The sequence below is a fragment of the Sapajus apella genome, unplaced genomic scaffold (assembly GCF_009761245.1).
Source record: "Sapajus apella isolate SASKATOON/1434 unplaced genomic scaffold, GSC_monkey_1.0 scaffold65, whole genome shotgun sequence".
Classification (NCBI taxonomy): Eukaryota; Metazoa; Chordata; class Mammalia; order Primates; family Cebidae; genus Sapajus; species Sapajus apella.
Window position 1 is genome coordinate 798,841 of NW_022437005.1, and position 23,533 is coordinate 822,373.

At 41.4% G+C, this 23,533-nt stretch overlaps 1 protein-coding gene across 1 annotated transcript in view; it reads right to left on the reverse strand.

Moving 5' to 3' along the window:
• Positions 1-23,533, reverse strand: part of SEL1L2 (SEL1L2 adaptor subunit of ERAD E3 ligase) — a 74,592-nt gene that overhangs the window by 12,583 nt on the left and 38,476 nt on the right. The window contains exons 8-16 of the mRNA XM_032248211.1: positions 22,009-22,163; positions 20,700-20,756; positions 14,627-14,695; positions 12,863-12,940; positions 7,190-7,252; positions 6,553-6,640; positions 3,600-3,748; positions 2,234-2,399; positions 2,041-2,115 (exon numbers count right to left, since the gene is read on the reverse strand). Of these exons, the coding sequence (XP_032104102.1) occupies positions 2,041-2,115; positions 2,234-2,399; positions 3,600-3,748; positions 6,553-6,640; positions 7,190-7,252; positions 12,863-12,940; positions 14,627-14,695; positions 20,700-20,756; positions 22,009-22,163 (900 nt within the window). The remainder of the gene's footprint in view (positions 1-2,040; positions 2,116-2,233; positions 2,400-3,599; positions 3,749-6,552; positions 6,641-7,189; positions 7,253-12,862; positions 12,941-14,626; positions 14,696-20,699; positions 20,757-22,008; positions 22,164-23,533) is intronic.

The window sequence follows — 23,533 nt, forward strand, 5'->3', positions numbered from 1 at the left end:
CAACTCACTGCAGCCTCAATCTCCTAGGCTCAAGAGATCCTCCTGCCTCAGCCCATTGAGTAGCTGGAACTATAGTCACACACCATCACACCCAGCTCCTTTCATTATTTTTGTAGAGATGAGGTTTCACTCTGTTGCCCACCCTGGTCTTAAACTACTGGCCTCAAGCAGTTCTCCCACCTCGGCCTCCGAAAGTGCTGGGATTAGAGGCATGAACCACTGCACCTGGTCTATAAAATTCTTAGCTGGCAAAGACATTAGTTATTAGGGCTTGCTTTCCAGATGCTTCCAAATGTACAGGTCAGTAACTAGGAGCAAGAACTTGTAAGAATGGTGCCCAGAAAAGGGGCCTGAGGGGGAACCAGGAGGCCCATGGAGCCCTAAAGAGAAGTCTATTCCATCTCTGATTTTGTCCAAAGCTGCCCTCCTTTGACCCTAAGATTCCTCCTGGGCTATAACCCCAAAGAGACAGGACAATTCTGTGCATTTTCAAGTTTTATAAGTAGTAAGCAGGATCCCCAAAGCCTCTAAGAATGGAAGGCAGTGAACAAGCTGGTTCTTGGGAGGATTCAGCTCCACCCTAATGAGGAGGCAGACTGGCAGCATGGGGTGATCCGGACGGGCTCCTGTGGGGATCAACTGACAGCAGAGGGATTTCCGCCTCAATTTCACAATCACAGGGCAGAGACTGAGTCCTGATGGCTCAGCACCCTCTTCACATGAGTAACTGCTAAAATAAGCGTGGTCAGTGACTAATTGGAAAATTTCATTATTAGATTTCCTAACCCCAAGTGGGCCACTCAGCAGCCATATCTTCAGGGACACTTATGCTTGACCTCTCTTATGACACATGATTATTTTTAGCAGCCTGACTTTTTTATACTGAGGAATTCAGTTTAACAACGTACCCTTGTTTTCAATGTCCCTTTTCCTTGTTGCAATTTCCATACCATTTCCTGGCTTGGAATTAACCTGTATTTGTTGTAATTGAGCTGATTGGTCATGACTGAGAGATTGCAGGTATTGTTTCCCCACTCTAAATGAGGTCTTCATTGCATTTTATAAAACATAGACTTTTTAAGGGGAATGTCTCACTAAAATTTCACTGATGGCTTGTTGCTGTGCTACCAGCTCAGCTGGATGTGAGAAAGCACCACTGTGACTTTTCCCTCTGCTTCATATTAGTGTCAGCTGAGAATCATTTTTTATCCTATTTACTTCCTGTGAAAAGGGATGATTTGGCCTTAGCATAAGACAATTTTAAGAAACCTAATTGGAAGCAAAATTGCTCTCTTATTGCAAGAGAGTTTCTCACATATCCAAATGCCAATGGTGACAGCTTTGCAGCATTTCTCTGCCTTTAATAATATAATTTTAGGGGAAAAATAGTAAGAGACATTGCAATGCAATGTAAATACCACCTGCCAATGCTTTCCCCACCGCGGGTATCTTACATTCCTTATCCATGTGATACCAGCAAGTGAGATATGGAAACTCGAGGAAAAGGGAGAGGATCTTGCTATGTATCTGTCTTGTTTTGTTTTGTTTTCTCTTATGTACTAATGATTGTAGTAAAGATTTGAAGTTTATGGTAGTCATCAATGTGATATTTTAACAGGGAAGTCACATGAGCCTCAGATACAGACATAAGTAATTTTGCCTATAAACTCATTGAGACATGGGTCACATCTCTGATTAGTTCAGTCAAGAATGCAGCAATGAGTGAAGCCAGACCAAAAAAGCTGGTTTCTTGAGTAAAATTGTATATTTCAAAGAACTGTTCTGGTGCCATGGAGACAGAGCCATAGAAAAATTCCTATGGTTTGCTGAACCAGGGACCTTGATAATAATGAGGAAAATAAATTCCTGGAAATGATCTCTAACCAAAGACTGATCCTAACATCAGTATAGTTTGAAATGCCACCTACTAGATATTCTGCCCCTTGCTGCCTATGTGCACAAAAATCCAGCTAAAGCAAACCTGATGAATAACAGAGGACAGGGACTGGGTATGTGCTTATTTTTATCTGGGTTCCATACCTTGAATGGCAGCTCGATTCCATAGGAGAAGTGCCATAGAATACATCTTCTCTTTTTCAAGAATGTTAGCCTTTTCTAAAAAAAAAAAAAAAAAAGGAGACCTTACATTAGGAAGGCTTAAAATGCCTCTGTAGTAAAGCCATATATGCATATGTATGATTGTGGGATTGCAGAGAATTTTAACTTATCTTACTAGATTCCAAAATGAATGCCGAATTGCTCTGAGCTACTTCATATCCCATTTCTGCAAGCAGTGCATACTGAACAAGAGAAGAATCTATATCACCATCCTTATAGGCAAAGTAAGCTGTCAGGAATTTCTCAGCCCAGTGGCCTAGTTCACAGACACCTTTATAAAGCTGTATTTGGGAACAGAAATCAAGGAGACTAGTTAGCCAGTATACTCCACCCCGGGGCAAATGAGAAATGAAATGAGACTTCAGCTCCTACCGGCTGGTCAGGGAAGGATTTTTGGTCTAAAGCAAGGCTTCTGCAAATTATTTAGGGTAAAGAGTTATTACCTTTTATAGGCACAAAGATCAGAAGTGTTTGGGTTTGTTTGTTTTGTTTTTGTCTCGAGGGAAACTTCCTGAGCCTAATTTTAAATTTGTATAATAAACTTTCCTGACTTGGAGGCTATTTGGAAGACTAAGAATGTAGAATGTATCGACGTGTGTGTGTGTGTGTGTGTGTGTGTGTGTGTGTGTGTGTGTGTGTGTTTTAAAAGGACATTCTGGGCACTGCTGCCCTATGAGGGCAAGTTATAAGACCACAGGTGAAGTGAAAGGGAGAGAATGAAGGGAAGACAGTGCCGCAGGATATAGGTGACATAAGTGTGAGGGAGGCGTGCAGAGCTCTAGGGGGACAAATGTCAACTTAGCTGAATAGCCCTTATGTAACCAAAAGAGGTTAGCCATACATAATTCATTAGGAAGTTGGCAAAGAAGCAAATCTAAAGATAGATCATTAGTTGGCAGCTTTTGAAATGAGCTTCAGAGGGGCCAGATTTCAACATAGAGTATTTATGCTGGTGCAGCAGACGTGTTTAATAAATCAATGAAGGACACTAAGGTCCTAAAAGCATTCTTTTGGAAGGTGCATCCCTGACTCAGGCTGAAAGAATCCACTTTCTCAATTGTCCAAATCATTGAAAACCAAAGGATGCTGCTTTCTGGGAAGAAGTGGGCTACATTTTCCAGGCTAAATCTAGCCTTTCATTTCCCAAGTAGCAACTCCCAAGCCCACTAGAAGTGCCAAATTGCTCTAGTGATTTGATTAAGTGCTGAAACAGAGCTCCTTAACTGAATGCTGAGGTGAGCTCTGAACTTGATGAAAAGCCAAATGTCAGAGAGAGGAGGGATCTTTTCTCTGTCTGCCTTCCCCAGCCCGAGTTGCATCACTGCTTTTCTCCTCTGACAAATGTCAGTATTCACATTGTCAACTAGAAGAAAAGAGGTAATATTTATAAAATCAAAGACACCAACAATGTAAGAACGGTATTGCTTCCTCTGTGTCATATATGACAAGTGCTTTTAAAAACAGCCTCATGTTTTATTTACCTCCACAGCAGTTCTGCATGATCTTACTACTCCTGTTCCTGTTGCATACATCTCGGCCAGATAATAAATGGCGAGGGGCTGCCCACTTTGAGACGCCAAGTAAAAATATTTGAAGGCAAGTTTATAATCCTTCCATATTCCAGAGCCAGCTGAAAATTAAAATTGTTTTGAGCCACGCTTTATTGACTTTATTTTTACATATAATCTATGGATATAATGGTCATAGTGATGCCTGCTATTTAAATACGATGGGAAAAGCCAATCAAAAGTCAAGCTACTCTAAATCCACTGTTTGTGAAGGTGAGGGTGAATACTGAGTTTGGTTCTAAGTAAGAATATGGAAATTTATATTCTTGAGCCATTCTGAAAATAAAATACTGGGAAAGAAGGACTACTTTTTTTTTCCTTCAGACAGAGTCTTGCTCTGTCACCAGTCTGGAGTGCATGATCTTGGCTCACTGTAACCTCCGCCTCCCAGGTTTAAGAGATTCTCCTGCCTCCACCTTCCGAGTAGCTGGGACTACAGGTGCATGCCACCACGCCCTGCTAATTTTTTGTATTTTAGTAGAGACGGGGTTTCACCATGTTGGGCAGGATGGTGTTGATCTCCTAACCTCGTGATCTGCCCGCCTCAGCCTCTGAAAGTGCTGGGATTATACGCATGAGCCACTGTGCCCAGCAAGAACCACTCAGTCTTATGAAAATATCTCCTCACTATGGCATAACTAAAGTTAATGCAAAGGAGACAAAGTGATAGTCTCTGAGGAGCTGAAGCCCCATCATGATGCATCTCGTCATCTTTGCCATTCTTTCATACCAGCACACCCACATAGCTTCTCCCAGCCACAACTATGGAGTACGCAGCAGGTAAATCCCAGCTCCAAGAAGCCCAACTCTCACCAAACTCCTGCTTAGGGCAAGAAGAGGCACTTGAAGCTAGAGCAGAGAACCAGCAGACTCCCAGCAGCCAGGATTCTTGTCCTGGCTCTCTCATTAGTTCTTTTGTGAGTTGGGCACATTTAGGCATGTTATTTGCAAAAGTGGGGGCTTTCCTTAGATGGTCTTTAAATTATCTTCCAGCTCTAACACTGGAGTCTTTAGAAGTAGTGCCATGTAGCAATTAAGAGCAACAACTTTGGAGGCAAATTGCTTGAGTTTGAATTCCAGCTCCACAACTGTGTGATTCTGGGCAAGATGTCCAACCACAACATTGGCTCAGTTTGCTCATCTATCCACTGTGGGATACCCTGTAGATGTGTTGAGAGGGTCAAATGAGCTAAAACATACAAAGACTTAATATACATTAGCCATGACTATTATTCTTATTCTAGAAACTTGGGAAATCTGGTAGATCCCGAGCCAAGGATGTGGAATGAACTAGAAGAACAAGGGCATCTTAGGTAACTTCAACCACCCAAGATAGTACAAAACAGGTGCTCCTGCTGGGCCACTGTGGAAAATGCCAGTGACCCCTTGACTGGATGTGACCTCCTTGACCGGATGTGACCTCCTTGACCGGATGTGACCTCCTTGATGATGCGGTCTGCTGCTGCCCTGGCTCCACCTCTGACATGAAGGACTTGGTGGGGATATTCAGGTGTGTTCAGATTTCCTGGCATTTGTCTTGGCCACTTCCTCTCTCACTCCCCACAGAGATTATTACAAACCTTCTTGGCTTTCTGAGACCTCCGAGCCAATCACTCTACCTTTGTTCACAGAAGTCAACTTTGTACCTACTAGATCATTGAAGAAGACTTCACATTGTCTTTCCTCACTCGCCTCTCTCCCCATTTCATCCCCTCATACTTAGATCCACACCATCCTTTCCACTTTCCCTCCAGTCTTTGAGGGTGAGCAATCCTGCCTATCTATCAAGGTTAAAGAGGCTTCCACTTATCTGGGCCCAATCAACTGCTAATACCACCAATGTTTTTCAGAATATCTTCCCATCAATTATAATTATGCTCAGGTCTCTTGCCATCTTAAAAGTAACTCCCTCTTGGTTCTTAGTTCCCCTCATGCTGAGCTCCTTCTCACTCCTTCCCTTTAAGGACACGTTGCTTGCAAGAATACTTTTACTTCTCAACTTCCTGATCTTCAGTTCATGCCATTGTCATCCAGCTTCCACCACACGCAGTCCAACAGCCTCAGCCACATTCTCTGTATTGCCAAGTTTCATAGATGTTTCATTCTTTCTTACTTGTTCTTTTAAACCAGGTTTCCCACTGCATTTCACAGGGGTGCTCATTCACTCTTTCTTGAAAGTTCTACCCTTGGCTCCATGAATCTCTTTTTTTTTTTTCCTGTCCCACTGAGCATGCCTTTCCATTCTTCTCAGTGATGTACTTCCTTGCTTATCCTTCAATACAGCACAGAGGATCACTGCTCTTTCTCTTACCCTCTCGCTCCTTTCCTTTTGCAACCTCAATTACTCTTTTTTAAAAATATATATTTTATTGTGTTTTAGGTTTTGGGGTACATGCGAAGAACATGCAAGACTGTTGCATAGGTACATACGTGGCAATGTGGTTTGCTGCCTTCCTCCCTATCACCTATATCTGGCATTTCTCCCCATGTTATCCCTCCCCAACTCCCCACCCCCTGCTGTCCCTCCCCTAGTTCCCCCCAACAGACCCCAGCGTATGATGCTCCTCTCGAACCTTCTCTGTAAGTTTGACCTTTCTTGTGAGTTTCATACTTGCTTCTGGGGATGTGCATGGGATATCACTAGCACCTCCAACTTAACTTTGTCAAAGGTGAGTTTCCTGAAGCTGTACCTCTTTGTCCCCTTCCTCAACTGGCATCCTTTCCTTTAGTCTTTTTCAAATTCGAATTTGTTGCCTAAATGTTCTTTCTGAACCACTCACACCAACCCTTTGATTTTTGTTATAAAAGGAGCAGACAATAATGCATGTGTCATTCTAAATAAAGCAGCCATATTTGTGGCACTTACAGTAGTACATGAAGCCTAACTGGAACTGTGCATTGGGCCACCCTTTCTCTGCAGCTTTCTGAAAGTATTTAAGTGCTTCGGCATAATTCTGCAAGATAATTACACTCTATTACTCAAAGGCACAAGTATAACTCCATGGAAACAATTGCCTTCCACTTTCTAAAAAGAGTATAGACAGTGCCCTATGTGATTTAGGCTAATTAAAATAGTATCAGAAACATTATATATTTTATTTCATTATTATATTAGATTCTATTAGGAAATAATGTCTCATTTTCATCATAATTATGTCTTTTTCTACCTTGACAGTAAGTTTTGTTAGATACTGGGGGAAGGTCACTCAAAAGACTAAGAAGATAAATTTCTCCATCAATAAAGTCCTCAGAGGATAGATGATTTCTAAGGTTACTTAGAATCTATGATTCCAAGATATAATTAGAATTGCTATTCCTGTCACAAGCTTGTTCTTCAGTGTCTCTTTGGCAGAGATTTCGCTGGATTATTTTATTCTCTATTATCTGATATAACAGTTTGGCAACCAGATAATAGAGATGAATTCCTTTAAACTAATGAGTGATCATGGATTTTACCCTGTAAATTGCTACAAATGCAAAGATAATAAAATAATTTAACTTACCACAGGAACTCCTTTTCCATAAAAGTAAAGAAGACCAAGCCCATGAAGACCAATTGCATTGCCCTAGAAGAGTTTTAAAAAGCCAAGTAAAGTCCCAGAAGAATTCATGATAAGGAAAATTACTGCAAAATTATTCAAAATATTTGACATGCACCAAGTAAGAGATTAATCAAAACAGGCTAGCCCGGCAGTTGGCAGGTTATTCTGACCCACTCTAGTTTCTCCTTTCATACTTTCATCAACCCTTCTGGCTAGAAAAGGGAAGAGGGAAACAAAAGTCAAATCCTTCCTCCATTCTTGTATTCAACACTTGTTTAGGATTTGCTTTGTGTATGATTCTATAGTAGGCACTGGGCAGAGGTATAAGGTAAAAGATGAAGAAGCCATAATCCCTGCCTTGGAGAGTTCACAAGCTAGTGGGCTCTGAACCATCTCAAAGGGGAGGGGCAGGTCAGACCTCTTAGAATTCTGTCAGATGTGGTAAGTCCTAAGTAGAAATAGATTGAGGCCTGGCGCACTGGCTCACACCTGTAATCCCAGCACTTTGGGAGACCAAGACGGGCAGATCACCTGAGGTCAGGAGTTTGAGAGCAGCCTGGCCAATATGGAGAAACACTGTCTCTACTAAAAATGTAAAAATTAGCCAGGCGTGGTGGCACAAGCCTGGAATCCTAGACACTTGGGAGGCAGGAGAATCACTGGAACCCATGGGGCAGAGATTGCAGTAAGCCGAGATTGTGTCACTTCACTCCAGTCTGGGCAAAAGAGCAAAACTCTGTCTTAAAAAAAAAAAAAAAAATAGACTGAGAGTGTCTTCGACACCTAGAAGATGGACACTCTATTGCCTGACTCAGGCTAGAAACTGAAGGAGATCGTGTTGTCAGGGGTGGTGACATTTGAGCATGGTGTTAAAGGATGTGTAGGAGTTTTCTAGAAGGGAGAAGTCTATCTGGACACTTGCTACCTACTCAGGTCTAAAGAGGTTGACATATGGCCAAATAACATTTTAGAGACTCTGTGGCTATCAATGCAGCCACTACAGATAGTCAAACATTGTTGGTATATTTCTTTATTTAAATTTATTGCTTATAACATCCCTGATGTTTCCTTTTCCACTTGATACTAATTAATTACCATTTATTTTCTGATTAATATTCTGAATACTCTAAGGAAGGGAGTATTTAATGTATCAATTTTGAATGAAGAGTGAACCTTGAAAGTGGCTTCCCAAGAAGAAAACTTCTTTTTCTTTCCATCTCCCATCATGCATTTCACCCTCTAGTCAACCATGATTGACCAACTGAATTTCTTTTTTTTTTTTCAGACAGTCTTGCTTTGTGGGCCAGGCTGGAGGTGCAGTGGTGAGATCTCAGCTCACTGCAACCTCTGCCTCCAGGGATCAAACTATTCTCCTGCCTCAGCCTCCCAAGTAACTGGGGTTACAAGTGCATGCCACCATGCCCAGCTAATTTTTTGTATTTTTAGTAGAGATAGGGTTTCATCATGTTGCCCAGGTGGATCTCGAACTCCTAGTCTCAAGTGATCCATCCTCCTTGGCCTCCTAAAGTGCCAGGATTACAGGTGTGAGCCACCATGCCCTGCTGACCAACTGATTTTCATTCAGCAGATCTGTAGATGTGTTTTACAGGTTTCTAGTATTTCCACAGGAACTTATGTTCTGATAGAAAGCTCTCCAAATTTCTTCTTACCACTTACACTTGGTTATTGTAGATGCAGCCAGAGTAACCCTCAGTAACACAGGAATAACACATAAATAGAGAAGGTACATTTCAAAAATGGTTTCAAGACTCCAAATTTTGAGCCTATGCATATGAAAGGACCTGTAAGAGTTCTTAAGGACAATCCATTTTTACTTAAAATAGGTGGTATAACTGCTCTCTTCTTTCCTGGCCATGTCTCCTGTGGTTCTGGGAGTCTTGGGTTGCTCTGCTCTGGAAGCAGTAAGGTTCAGTGTGATGGATGTGGCAAAGCCTAGTGAGTCTGTCTTCTAACTAACTTCATTTAGATGTCATCTTGAATTGTAATTTCTATAATCCCTATGCATCATGGGAGGCACCTGGTGGAAGGTAATTGAATCATGGGGGCAGTTATCCCCATGCTTTCTGTTCTTGTGATAGTGAGTGAGTTCACATGAGATCTGATGGTTTTATAAAGTGCTTTTCCCTCTTTTCCTCAGCACTTCCCCTTGATGCTGCCATGTGAAGAAGGATGTGTTTACTTTCCCTTCTGCCATGATTGTATGTTTTCTGAGACCTCCCCAGCCATGCTGAACTGTGAGCCTATTAAACCTCTTTCCTTTATAAATTGCCCAGTTTTGGTATGTCATTATAAGCAGTGTGAGAATAGACTAATACAGAAGGTAAGCTGAGAAGAGGAAAGGAAACAGAAATGAGAGGAGGGAAGGAAGAAGGGAGAGAGAAAGGAGAAAGGTTAGAATAGCAGGGACAAATTACTTTCTCCTCTAAGGGAGTCCCTGGTGTCTCAGGGACTCATCATTGAATTACTCATCACTGTTCAAGGACTAGTGTACCTATTTAGAACTTTCAGGTGAAAAGTGGCCAGCTTAGATACCTGCAGAAACCATGCAGGTGATGTAAGAAGTAAAATATGCCAGGTGGTAGAGACGATGGTGGAGAGAGTGGTAGAGATGGAGGCACATGGAGTCCCTGCCCTGTGTGAAGGCAGCAGTGGCTCTCAGCTCCTCTGCTCCAGCTAGTTGGTGCCACATGGAATGACAGTCCTATTTCATCAGCATTTGTGCATTTTCTTTTCTTTGTTTTTCTTTCTTTCTTTCATTTTTTTTTTCGACTTGGTCTGTCACCCATGCTGGAGTACTATGGAGTGATCCACAGCTCACTGCAACCTTCGCCTCCTGGGTTTAAGCAAGTTTCATGCCTTAGCCTCCCAAATAGCTGGGATTACAGGCATGCACCGCCATGCCTGGCTAATTTTGTACTTTTTGTAGAGATGGGGTTTCACCATGTTGGCCAAGCTGGTCTCGAACTTCTAACCTCAAGTAAGCCACCAGCCTTGGCCTCCCAAAGTGCTGGGATTTACAGGTGTGAGCCACCATGCCTGGCTAGCTAGTGCCATTTTCAAGAAAAGATAGATGTTCAGATTTGGATGTGAAGTTTACTGATTTTTAAAACACTTTCTGGACCAGAAAAACCATATGGATCGCCAATCCCCCAGCATATACCTGCTGTTTTAGGATGTAATGCTCTTGCTTAGGTTAACTGATATGAAGCCAGGGAGCAGACAGGCATTTCTTTGGCAAATATTTAATAAACCCCTGTTATGAACCCCTTTATTTAATAACCCCTTGGCAGGACCTTTGCCCTTCTCTAGTTGAGGACACATGGCCTTTGGACAGGAGGGGAGAAGCCACAGGTAGGAAGCAGTTAAATCCCAGCAGTAGGAGTGAATGCAGGGTAAGCTCAGAAGAGGAAACAGATCATGTGAGCTAGTACGGGCAGGGGCAGCTCTGTGGATGGACGGAGGACTGGACTCTGCTCTGGGGGATGGGCCGGACTTAGAATGAGAGACGCTGGGAATGGGAGGCAGATGACAAAAGTATGAAGATGGGGACGGGCCTGATGTGTTCGGGGTACAAGAGAGAACTGGAGGAATGTGGTCCAACATGGGCACAATGTCAGATACAGTCGCTGTCCTTGTTTCTAAGTAAATAAGACAAAAGAGGTTGTAAAATCTGTAGCTCTGTGTCATGGTATTGATGTCATTTAAAAATAAATTTACAAAGCAGTTTTTAAAAAAGCAGTAAGAGTGAGAAATCTAATAAATTGTCCAGGCGCTGATCAAGAAGTATATGGTCATCTCCACCTAATAGAATTTAGAAAAATTACCTTAATTGTAAGTTCAGATTTCCTTTGTAAGGGAAAGGAGCTCAAGTTAAGAGCACCAGAGACCCAGACCACTGCTGGTTCTACAACCCTGAGTAGCTTGGGAGCTAAGTTAATTTACACTCCCATCTCCCTTGTGTTCTTCTTATGGGCTGACAAATCAGTGTTATTTGCCAGATTATAAGAGATTTTCCTTGTTACTCCTTTTCAGTCTGCTCTTCATTGCCATCCTAATCTAATGGTATTCCAGATAACTGCTTGCTGAGCAACAATTTCATATAAATTACAAGGGAGAGGAGCCGAGTACTAGCCTTCTCAGTAATTTACACCACAATAGCAGCAGCTCCGAGGTGCTAGTCACTTATAAATAGGCTCCTAAAGCAGTGTGTGTGGGTTTTTAAAAACTGAGAAGAGCTGAAACGATTCCTGATTTGAGCACATCTTTACTGCCAGCATTCCAGTATGCAATTGTAAGACAACAAAATGCTTCCTAGTGGGTAGGGGTAGAGTTTACCAAGGCCATTCGCCAACAGCAGGCCTGGGTGTTGGAATGAGGGCATTCTTTATGGGTGAAAGGGATTCAGAGGAGTCTACTAAGTCTTATCTGACAGATACCAGCCTCACGGAGCCCAGGAACAGAGGTAAAGACTTGGATGCAGGAGGCATATTGTATCATTTCGACAGTCCCTCACACAGCTAATCCATTCTGTCTGGAATGTGCTTTAAAGTTCACTCTACCTTACTGGCCCCAAACTACAAAAGATAATAGCACACTTACTATGTGCCAGGCACTGCTTTAAGTACTTCACAATGTAAAGCACATGTATATTAACTCCTTAAATCTCTACAACAGCTATATCAGACAAATATATATATGTATACATTTTGATATATATATTTTATGAGACAAGGTCTCACTCTTTTGCTCAGGCTGGAGTGCAGTGGTGAAATCTTGGCTCACTTCAGTCTCAACTTCCTGGGCTCAAGGGATCCTCCCACTTCAAGCTCCTGAGCAGCTGGAGGAACTACAGGTGTGTGCAAGCACACCTGGCTAATTTTTGTATTTTTGTAGAGATGGAGTTTCACCATGTTGCCCAGGCTGATCTTAAACTCCTGAGCTCAAGCAATCTGCCTGTTTCAGCCTCCCAAAGTGTTGAGATTATAAGCATGAGCCACTATAACTGCCAGGCAAATATTCTTATATTCCCATTTTACAGACGGGGAAATTGAGGTACAGAGAGGTTAAGTAACTTGCCCATGTTCGCACATCTAGTCAGTTTCAGGGCTGGCATTCAAGCCAGGGATTCTGTCTCCAGAACCCTATTCTCAGATACCTTGCCCTGGCCTCCTCCCTGACAAGCTCTGGCCTTTGGATGAGATGCGACTGGAGAAAACTGGACCTTCCTAATATGTCTTTGTTTTGAACTTCCTGCAGTTATTGATTGGGTTTTCCCTTCCTTTGTCCTCATCTCTTTTGTTTCCTGTTCCTCAGCTAGATGGCCTCATTTACTGCATAAGAGAGGGGAAGCTGAACTTCTGTCTGGTCTCCTACTGGCCTCTGCTAGGGCAGCACAAGCTACTACCATTTTTCATTTTCCAAGAAGACAAGTTGTATCTTCCCTTTCTCCCATCGTATACTCTGATCACCAATATTATACTTCTCCAGGACACAAAACTCCTTACAGGCCCATAATCTGGGCTTGGGACTTTGAAGTCAACTCTTTGGCACCAGTGTGCATGTAATGAAAGCAATTCGTGTGTATATGTTTATAGCAGTGCGTTGAGGACATACCTTACTGGCTGCCATGGAGAAGTACTTGAAGGCAGTAGCATTATTTTGCGGTGCAGCAGCATTCCCCTCTAAATACATCTAGGAAGAAAAATGAAAAGAGAATAGAAAAAAATAAAATAATTTGAGGGTAACGCAAATATTTTAAAATGAAATAGAGGTAACGGTGGTACAACATATTGAATAAAATGCCACTGAATTGTGAGTGGTCAATTTTGTGTTATTTACAATTTTACCTCAATTTAAAACAACAAGAAAAAGTAAGAGTACCATTTATTACAGACTTCCGGAGTGACCTTGCCTGAGGGCAAAGAAATGGACTCTGTGTTTTCTCATGCTTTTTTCTTTCTTTTTATTTTCCATCTAAATTTACCGTATGTTGCACTAGGAAGCAGGACATTCATCCCTATGGTTACTAATGCAAATTGGCCACAGGAAGCCAAGGGTGGCACACAGGGGAGTGAACAGACTTTGAAGGAGAGAGAAGAACGTGCCTTTCCAGAGGAACCCTCCTACAGGCTGCTCCGCAGCCACAGGCGGCCTTCCATCAGAGGTGGCATAAGGACAGCTCTGGTCAGCCTGGAGCTGATTCTTTTCTACTACTCCAGCAATAGAAAAGAGAAAGGCCTGACTGGGCTGAGACCTGTACCAGTCTCCAGCACTCAACCTGGATCTCCTCTTACATATTGGGGAGTGGGGTGATCATAGGCTCATAGTTAGAGGAACCCTGGGCCAGATGCACTTTTTTATTTTATTTTTTATTTTTGGAGACGAAATCTCCCTCTGTTGCCCAGGCTGGAGTACAGCGGTGCTATATTGGCTCACTGTAACCTCCACCTCCCAGGCTCAAGTGATTCTCCTACTTCAGCCTCCTGAATAGCTGGTATTACCGGTGCCTGCCACCATGCCCAGCTACTTTTTGTATTTTTAGTAGAGACAAAGTTTCACCATGTTGGCCAGGCTGGTCTCGAACTGCTGACCTCAAGTGATCCACCTGCTTCAGCTTCCCAAAGTGCTGGGATAACAGGCATGAACCATTGTGCTAGCCCAGGTGCATTAAGGCTGTTTTTGGTGCCCCAGATAAAGGCTGCTGTTATATAAGGCTTCTTCCCAAACTGTCACCCCAAGAATACCACCCTCGGGTTGCAGCCAAATGTCCCACTCAGCTGCTTCCGTGAAAGAGGCCTGCTGCCTTGTCCCTCTACAATGGGTTCAATGAGCTGGTATCATTAATTTGTTAGGTTTTTATTTATTATTATTATTATTATTTTTTTTTTTTTTTTTTTGAGATAGAGTCTCGCTCTGTCACCCAGGCTGGAGTGCAGTGGCGCAATCTTGGTTCACTGCAACCTTCCTCCTCCCAGGTTCAAGCGATTCTCCTGCCTTAGCCTCCCTAGTAGCTGGGATTATAGGCGCATGCCACCACACCCAGATACCTTTTGTATTTTTAGCAGAGACGAGGTTTCACCATGTTGGTCAGGCAGGTCTTGAACTCTTGACCCCGTGATCCACCTACCTCAGCCTCCCAAAGTGCTGGGATTACAAGCTTGAGCCACCATGCCTGGCAGGTTTTTAATTTTTAAATTTAAGTTTAATTATTTTGAGATGAGGATCTTGCCATGTTGCCCAGGCTGGTCGCCTGTGCTCTAGTGATCTTCCGGCCTCAACCTCCCAAGTAGCTGGGACAACAGGCAGCCTCTGCTATATCCAGTTTAATTTCTTAGGTTTTTAAGAAATGAAAAATATGAATCAAGATAAAGCATGTACCTTTCCTATAAATGCCATGGCATTTGCACTCCCAGCCTTTGCTGCCTTTAAGAAGTAGTACAATGCTTTCTGGAGAGAAAAGACAGTGTTATTGCTAGTTACAAATAAATCCTTCAAAACAGCTTTTTGAACCAAACTTTATTTCATTCAATGTTCATTCAAAAAATATCTATGGTTCTTGCCACTGAGCTTAGAAAAAAATCTATGAAATGCCCACTTTGTTCAAGGCACTATTCCACCCAAGTGCTTTTTCAACCATAACCTAAGGAGTGGGAGAGCCTCTACATATCTTTCTTACATATTGTATAACGTGAGGATTTGCTTCTTATATTTGGAAAGCCACAATGGGAGCTTTGTAGGGAGAGATGAATCCCATCTATGAAGGTAAATAGTCCCTTATTTTGAAAAGTAGGCTTAGTAAGAGGTTTTACTACGGTTGGCAGAATGTGCTTGGCAGAATTGGATAAACAGTATCTTAATGTCTAGGCAGAGTAAAACCAGACACACTTGGCCAGCTTCTGAGATCAGGTCTTTAAGCAGAAGTGAGCTTTAAGACAATTCCTTCTAATTCAATTTTTATATTTTTTTAGTAGAGGCAGGGTTTCACCATGTTGGTCAGGATGGTCTCAATCTCTTTACCTCGTGATCCTCCCACCTCAGCCTCCCAAAGTGCTGGGATTATAGGCATGAGCCACCATACCTGACCAATAAGTCTTTTGCAAACTTTTTCTTACCTAATCTTCACAATAGCACCATCAGGAGGGTATTATTAATATCTGATCTTATTACCAACATGTTAGAGTCATGCAGTTAGTACTGGAGATTAATAAGCAGCTCGCCACTCTGCCTCCATGGTATACAGAGGAGGGCTAAAATGATTGAGGCTTCATGAAAGATGGTGACAAGTCACCAGTACAGAGGCTTGGGGAAGAACCTGAGCAAAGGAATGAAGATGGGAGTAGCCCAGGGGTGTTCAGAAAATAGTGATTACTTCAGCGTGGCTAAAATAGAACATCCAAAAGCTAAGACTTGCAAAAATAAGATGGGGCCATTACTATACAGAGTCTTGAATACCAGGCTAAGGATTTTATTTTTTTCAATTAAAAAAAATTATTTTGTGACAGAGTCTTGCTCTGTCACCCACGCTGGAGTGCAGTGGTGTGATCTCAGCTCACTGCAACCTCCGCCTTCTGGGTTCAAGAGATTCTCCTGACTCAGCTTCCTGAATAGCTGGGATTACAGGTGTTCAACAACCACACCTGGTTAATTTTTGTATTTTTAGTAGAGATAGGGTTTTGCCATGTTTGCCAGGCTGGTCTTGAACTCCTGGCCTCAGGTGATCCACCCAAATTGGCCTCCCAAAGTGCCTGGGATTACAGGTGTGACCCACCGTTCCCTGCCGTAAGGATTTTTATTTTATTTGTTAGAAAACAGAAGCCACTGAAGATCTATGACTGTTAGGGAATCCTGAAGATAAAATGGCAGCCGGAGAGGAGAAAGTTATAGAAATTGTTACAAGTTACTAAATGAGAGAACACTAACATCAAAAATAAAAGTGTATCTCATGAATATCTTTACTGAGCCATGACCAAAATATGTCCCCAGGTAATTGCATAAATTACACAAATCACATTGTCTCCTGGGCTTGGTTTCCTCATTCAGATTCTCCTCCTCTGTGCTCTCGGGGCACCTCATTCTGTCTCCATTGCAGCATCCCTCCGTTGATTTCATTATCTACTTATTTTATGTCTTCCAATGTTGAGTCCTCTTTACTAGCGTAGTGTGGGCACCAGGAAATGTTTCAGAAATGAATAAATGAATGAATGTTTATCCATCTCTAAAACAAGGCAGCTGGACTTTAATCTTTATGGACTCTTCCAGCTCTAGTATTTTGATTCTGTAAAATCATTTTCAAAGTTCAGTTTAGTAATTTGGCTCTCAAATATCTTATAATAGAGACTTCTGAAGGAAGTTTCATCCGGGAAATCAGTGAAATTTTAAAAGACAGTAACTTGTTCCCCAGAAGCAAATATAAATCCTGGAGTTTTCCCCACCCTTCAATATAATGATCCCATAAAGACCTAAAGGAAGTAAGACTGTCTCATACATTGTTCCGCTGTCATGACTTACTTAGCATTTCATTCCCTTTTTTTCTTTTTAAATTTATGTGTCCTTAACACTGTTGCTTCAATTATATAAACCTTTATTAAATGCCACGTGAACATACCACCCAGCAAGCTACCTTGATGGATATACACCAGCCAACCTGAGTTCTTCTCTCAAAGAGTTAAGATTAAGTATCTATCCATCCATCCATCCTTCAAATATTAACTGAGTACCCATCATAATATTTCACTGATTCTAAAACTGACATTTTCTCCCACCTCATTTTAATCACGACACTTCTTACTGTCAATGGCATATTATAATTTATATAGGTTGGTTATTTTTCTTCCTCAGTAGAACATAAAATACTTGTGTGTCTTACAATTGATGATGTCTTGGTATAAAATATAGTATGTGCCAGGTATTATGCTAAGTAAGTGAAGTTTTATTATTTGAACTCCATATCTTCTTTTGAAAAATGAACATGATTTTTCATTGGCTCTTAGAAAATCTGTAGTTAAATCAGTTTGTAACATTTCCCCTAGAATGAAATGCCAAGAAAATGTATTGTTCTAAAAACATTTATGAATACTTCTTTCATCTCTGGTGCTATAGATCATCCTGAGAAGAGATGGTATTAGCTCTTTTTTTTTTTAATTTTTAAATGGGTGGCAGGATAGACAAAGCAGTTGCCCTTACAAATTTGATATTATTCTTCTGCTGGGTTTAATTTAATTATGCTTTATCCACTTTAATAATATGCATCCAAACATCCCGCTTTTCTAATGCAATTTATTCTGAGCCTGCACATATTTAGAAATGCAAATAATATTAAAATCTACATGTAAAAAGTGCAATATAATGTCACCAAGAATTGCATATAAAATACTTTTCAATAATTAAGAATTTGGTCGGGGAGGGTAAAAATGTGTTCTGTGATGACAACACATGAGAGAGATTCGTTCAACCAAACATTGAAGTGGCGGGGGGGGGGGGTTTGAAGAAAGGCAAGCTAGTTATTTCCAGGTATTCTGAACTTTAATTTTCTGTGCAGTGGACTGGAGCATGATATATAAAAAGAGCCTTATACTAATAATTTTCTTTGGTGGACTGAAATATTAGCACACTGGCTCAAGTGGTGGTCTTCAGGCTGAGGACTATAGTTAAAAATAAGGTACTGTATATTTCAAAATAACTGGAAGAGAGGGTTTTGAATGTTCTCAGCACAAAGAAACGACAAGTGTTTGTGGTGATGGATTTGCAAATTATCCTGGCTTGATCACTGCATAATGTATACATTACATTTGTATAAATATGTATCTATTACATAATGTATGCATTATGCAATAATCAAAACATCACATTGTAGCCCATAAAAATATGTACAATTATTATGAGTCAATTTAAAAATAAAAGGAAAGAAAACATTATTCTCTCTGAGGAGGTGAGACTTGGAAAGATGAGAAGTGAGGCATGAAAAGAGCTGCAGTAATAGCCTTTTGGAAACTGGATTTATCTTTGTATCTTCCCTCTCCTTTATGTATCTCCCTTGCTATTCCAAGTTGATTCTGATGCAACTACAGTATGGTATGTTGCAAGAATGACCACAGTACTTTGCAGCTGTGTCCATTGGGAGGAGAAGCCTATTTCCCTACCCCTCCAATCTTGCTGGCCTTGTGATTTGCTTTGGCCAAAAGAATGTGGCAGAAGTGATTTGTCAGTCTGAGCTCGGGCCTCAAGAGACTTCTGCTCTGGTGTCCTTAGAACCTTTGACTGCCATGTGGAAAGCCTGGGCCAGTTGGCTGGAGCACGAGACCAGTGGAGAGGGGCTCCAGTCATTCTAGCAGTCACAAATGAAGCCATCATAAACCAGTCAGTTCTAGCTAATGTTCCAGCTAATTGCAGATGCATGAGCAAGCCCAGCTAAGATTAGCTGAGCCTGGCCCAGATCAGAATTGCTCAGCTGAGCCTAACCAAAATTGCTGACCTGCCAAAATCATGAATTAAACAAATAGTTATTATTGAAAACCACCTACATTTGGGACTGTTTTTTTTAAAACACAGACAAGATAACTGATAGATAAGTCAATTTGTCTGAAGGTTTGAGATTTCAACTGGAACCCTCCATTCAAGTTCAGGTTCATTAAGCTGAGGGAAGAAGAAAGGACCAGCCTGTTCTTACCCCCACAGAGTAACCAAACCACAAGGATGGTTCTGGAATTAAACTCATCTTCTTGGGATATGTGGAAGCAGGAGGCCCAACCCACTATCAGAAAGAGCTAAAGGAAACTGAGCGTCATGTCATTCCTTCTTTTTGCTTTATAAATGAGGGAACAGATTATCGAAGCTGGTTTTGTTTTTGTCTGAGTCAAATAAAGTTTAATGGAAAGAACTCAGGTTTTGATTTTTGAAGGCCTGAGTTCAGTTTCTGCTTCTTAAACAATCTTACTTACCAGCTGTGAGCCTTGAAGCAATTTACTTTATCTCTCCAGCCTCTGCTTCTTATTTGTAAAGCAGATGTAATAAAACCTCATGAATGAGCCCACAAGAGGTCCTGGCTAGGTGACGCTCAGCTGCCTGGCTGCTACACAACAGCTCTGGGATCATGCATTACCAGCCCTGGGATTGCACTTCATCCTCACCTGGAGGCAGCTGCAGCTGCCATTTGGTGATCACGATGGCTGGAGCTGACTGAAGTACCAACTTTGTGGGATTTTACTGCACTGTACAAAGACTGGTGTGTCTTCCCTACAGCTGAAGCTAGGGTGCCCTCACATCCAAATTTCACGTTTATGGAAAAATAAGAATTCTTCCTAGTTATGCATTCTATGATTAACATGAGATTTCAGGCTGAAATCTGACAGAGTAATATTAAGAATCTAGATATTCCCATCTAAGAAGGTAAAACTTTGGTTACGATTAAGATGAAAAAAACATCTACAGATCTTCAACTGAGCTGTCTTGGGGTGCATATGCTTATTTAAATTCCTACCTATTTTATCACATTTTATGAAATTACTTCGACATTTACCTGATGTTTACTGGACCACATATAAAATACAAATTATAGTACCAAAGACACATTCATAAAATAACAACACTAAATGAAATGCCAAGTAATAACAGATCACTTTTTTAGGTAATAGCCTTATGAAGTAGTCGTTTCTATCGCTTAGCCATTGGGAATATGTTGAAATAGGCTATTTCCTTTGAGACAAAGAGCATGTGGCTCCTATAAATGAAAAGAGCTGCAAAATCATCTTAAAAAAAAAAATCCGGTTACTTCCCAGGTCTGTGGTGATATAGGGACTTGAAACCACTATCAGAATCTAAGCAAGAACTCATCCCATGACCCTGGCATCATACAGAGGAGGAACCTGTGTAGGTCAAGTTCATTTGCTTTTTTCTATGCTATAAATTTGAATGGTTAATTAATCTTTTAACCTCACTGAGATAAGGTAAGGTTAAGCAAAATGATTGAAAGGAGCTTTGCGAATGTATAAGGATGTTTAATATATTTTAGATTATATTAAAACCAGTCTGTCTTCTGATCTAGCCAAATGGAAATGAAGTTGCTTCTCAGGCTCCTTAGCAGTGACCCCCCCAGGTGAAGTCTGCAGCTGGCCTTGGGTGCAGGCTGGCAGATGGGGATATTCTCTTCCTATTCCCACGCCAAAGTGCGTGTGGGTGGGCAGAGACTAGGTTCTGTTGGAACATGGATACTCCCCTGCCTCGATTGCTCCTCACAAGTTCCTTCCCTTTTTGTTCTTGAAGGCAAGTGGGCAAGTGCTCCCTCTGGAGAACTTAGTTCTTCCTAAGAAGCTGGGTAGCATAGTTGACCAAGAAAGCAGCAGTGGGCTTTCTGAGCACTCTTCCACCTCTCCCTCTCCCCACTTTCACTTCCCTGCCAGCCTCCCTCACCACTACCCTCCCCACCCCATGTGACTGAATCTTGAGATTGACTCACGTAGCAATCCTGATCTAGACCTTTTCTCCCAATTAGATGTAATTGTCCAAGAGAGACCTAGGAACAATGAGTTTGGAAATGATTTCAGCACAGTATTACTTTAAATAAAGAAAACATTTACATCGTGATTTTATTGTAGTATGTTGATTGTTGGATGCATTTGCAATGTCCTGAAAAAAAATCAGGGAAACATTCCAGACTATATCATTGATTGGGTAATTAGTTGCTGCTGGATATATGGCTTTCTTAGTGGCTGGAAGCTGGCCTGCTGGGGTACAGAACACTCAGGCACATAAACCTAGAAGCCTTAGCTCTTGGCTCTCAAAGATCATGCAAATATTGTCCCCTTCCCAAAGACAGAACCCTTCTGGATTGTTGTAGTTTATGCATATTAAAACCAACATTGGTTGGTGCTTTTTTTCTATAATTAAGATCTAAGTCTTCTGGGCATGATGGCTCATGCCTGTAATCCCCCTGTAATCCCAGCATTTTGGGAGGCCAAGGTGGATTGATCACTTGAAGCCAGGAGTTCAAGACCCGCCTGGGCAACATGGTGAAAGCCCATCTCTGCAAAAAATGCAAAAATTAGCCAACGGTGGTGGCACATTCCTGTAGTCCCAACTACTTAAGAGGACAAGGCGGGAGGATGACTGAGCCCAGGAGGCAGGGGTTGCAGTGAGCTGAGATTGCACCATTGCACTCTAGCCTGAGTGACAGAGAGCCATCATGTCTTACAAAAAAAAAAAAAAGAAAAAAAAAAAAAAAGGCCGGGTGTGGTGGCTCATGCCTGTAATCCCAGCAGTTTGGGAGGTGGAGGCAGGCGGCTCACGAGGTCAGGACATTGAGACTGGCTAAACATATTGAAACTGCATCTCTACTAAAAATACAAAGAAATTAGCCGGGCGTGGTGGTGGGCACCTATAATCCCAGCTACTCAGGAAGCTGAGGCAGGAAAATCTCTTGAACCTGGGAGGCAGAGGTTGCAGTGAGCGGAGACCATGCCACTGTACTCCGTGAGTGACAGAGTGAGACTGCTTCTCCAGAAAAAGAAAAAAATCTAATTCCTTAAAAAATTAATTTTTAAATAAGAAATGCAAAACAAAAATGCTATTATTATGGCAACTAGTTCTCTGGTGGGCTACAGGAACTGCAAGTAGCAGGGAGCAAAACAGGAGTAGGTGAGAGGAGGGTGTATGTCTCCCCTTTCTTATTAAGGATGGGGCATTGTTCATCCCTCCAGGACTCAGAAAGAATTAAGCCCCTTGTAATTGTCATATTCTAAAAATGCAATCTCATATGTATACATTACTTGTATCTGAACATCTCCTCTTTCTGCCAAAAATTTATAGTATTGGTATATGTCCCAATCCAAAATCTCACTGTTAGAACTCAGATTTTCAGGTCTTTCCGTTAGTCTCACTTTTTCCACTGGAACACCTTCACTTTTTTCCAACGTGTCAGCAACTGTGAATGAAAACAAGCCAGAGAATAGCTAGAAAACTGAGGCTGCAAGAGATAACAGTCAGTTTAGAGAAAACACTGTTAGCTTATTATCTTAAATTTTGCAGAAATTTAATCTGTTCAACTAATAGAGACAGAAGATCCATGAAAAATAAAAATTTGCAGATTTTTGGCTAGGCATGGTCGCTCATGACTATAATCCCAGCACTTTGGGAGGCTGAGGTGGCCAGATTGCCTGAGATTAGAAGTTCAGGATCAGCCTGGCCAACAACATGGCAAAATCCCGTCTCTACTAAAAATACAAAAATTAGCAGGGTATGGTGGTGCACGCCCATAATCCAGATACCTGGGAAGCTGAGACATGAGAATCGCATGAACCCAGGAGGTGGAGGCTTCAGAGAGCCAAGATCGAGCTACTGTGCTCCAGGCTGGATGACAGAGGGATACCCTGTCTCAAAAAAGAAAAAGAAAAAAAGAAATTTGGAGATTTTTGTTTATTGCGTTCTGAGAAAAGTCCAAGAAACCTAGTTTTTCTTTGCAACTGACACAAGCATTGTATCAACTTGTATCAGACTCTACTGAAGATCTTGACAAAAAAGACTCAAGGAAAGTAGATATTTTAAGAGCAGACAACTCACTCCATCCATCATTTTTTTTTCTGGGACTAAGCGTATAATATAGGAATAATCACTGCTTTTTAATTATTCCCTGTGGATAGCCTGAAAATAAATATAAATATAAATATGCTTGAATACATCTAACAAAGTGTGCAGTTTGAAATACATATAATTCCAATTTTATTAAGCACATGAAATGATCTTGTTATATATAGCATCTTAAATTCAAAACTAGTTTTTTCCCTCCTTCTTTCTTTTCTCAGATCCTAATAGTACCAAAGATGTGTATTTAGATGTTATTCTGATTACATGTAGACCAATGGTTGCTTGAATTGTTCTCATATGTGGTGATAGATACCTCCAATGTATGTACCTTACATTCATTCCTTTAGGAACTTTTAGCCAGTCATCCCATATTCTAAATGCTGTATTTAGGGAAACTGCTTAATATTTATTGGTGCTACATTCAAATTCTTAGTAAAGGAAAGAACATCACAAATGCAAGTAAAACAGAATTGTTTGGGGATACATATTAACAAAAATATAAAAATGAGTATAATCTTTTTTTTTTTTTTTTCGAGATGGAGTCTCGTCTATCTCCAGGCTGCAGTGCAGTGGCACGATCTTGGCTTACTACAACCTCTGCCTCCCCAGTTCAAGCGATTCTCCTGCCTCAGCCTCCTGAGTAGCTGGGACTATAGGCACATGCCACCACACCCAGCTAATTTTTGTATTTTAGTAGAGACAAGGTTTCAC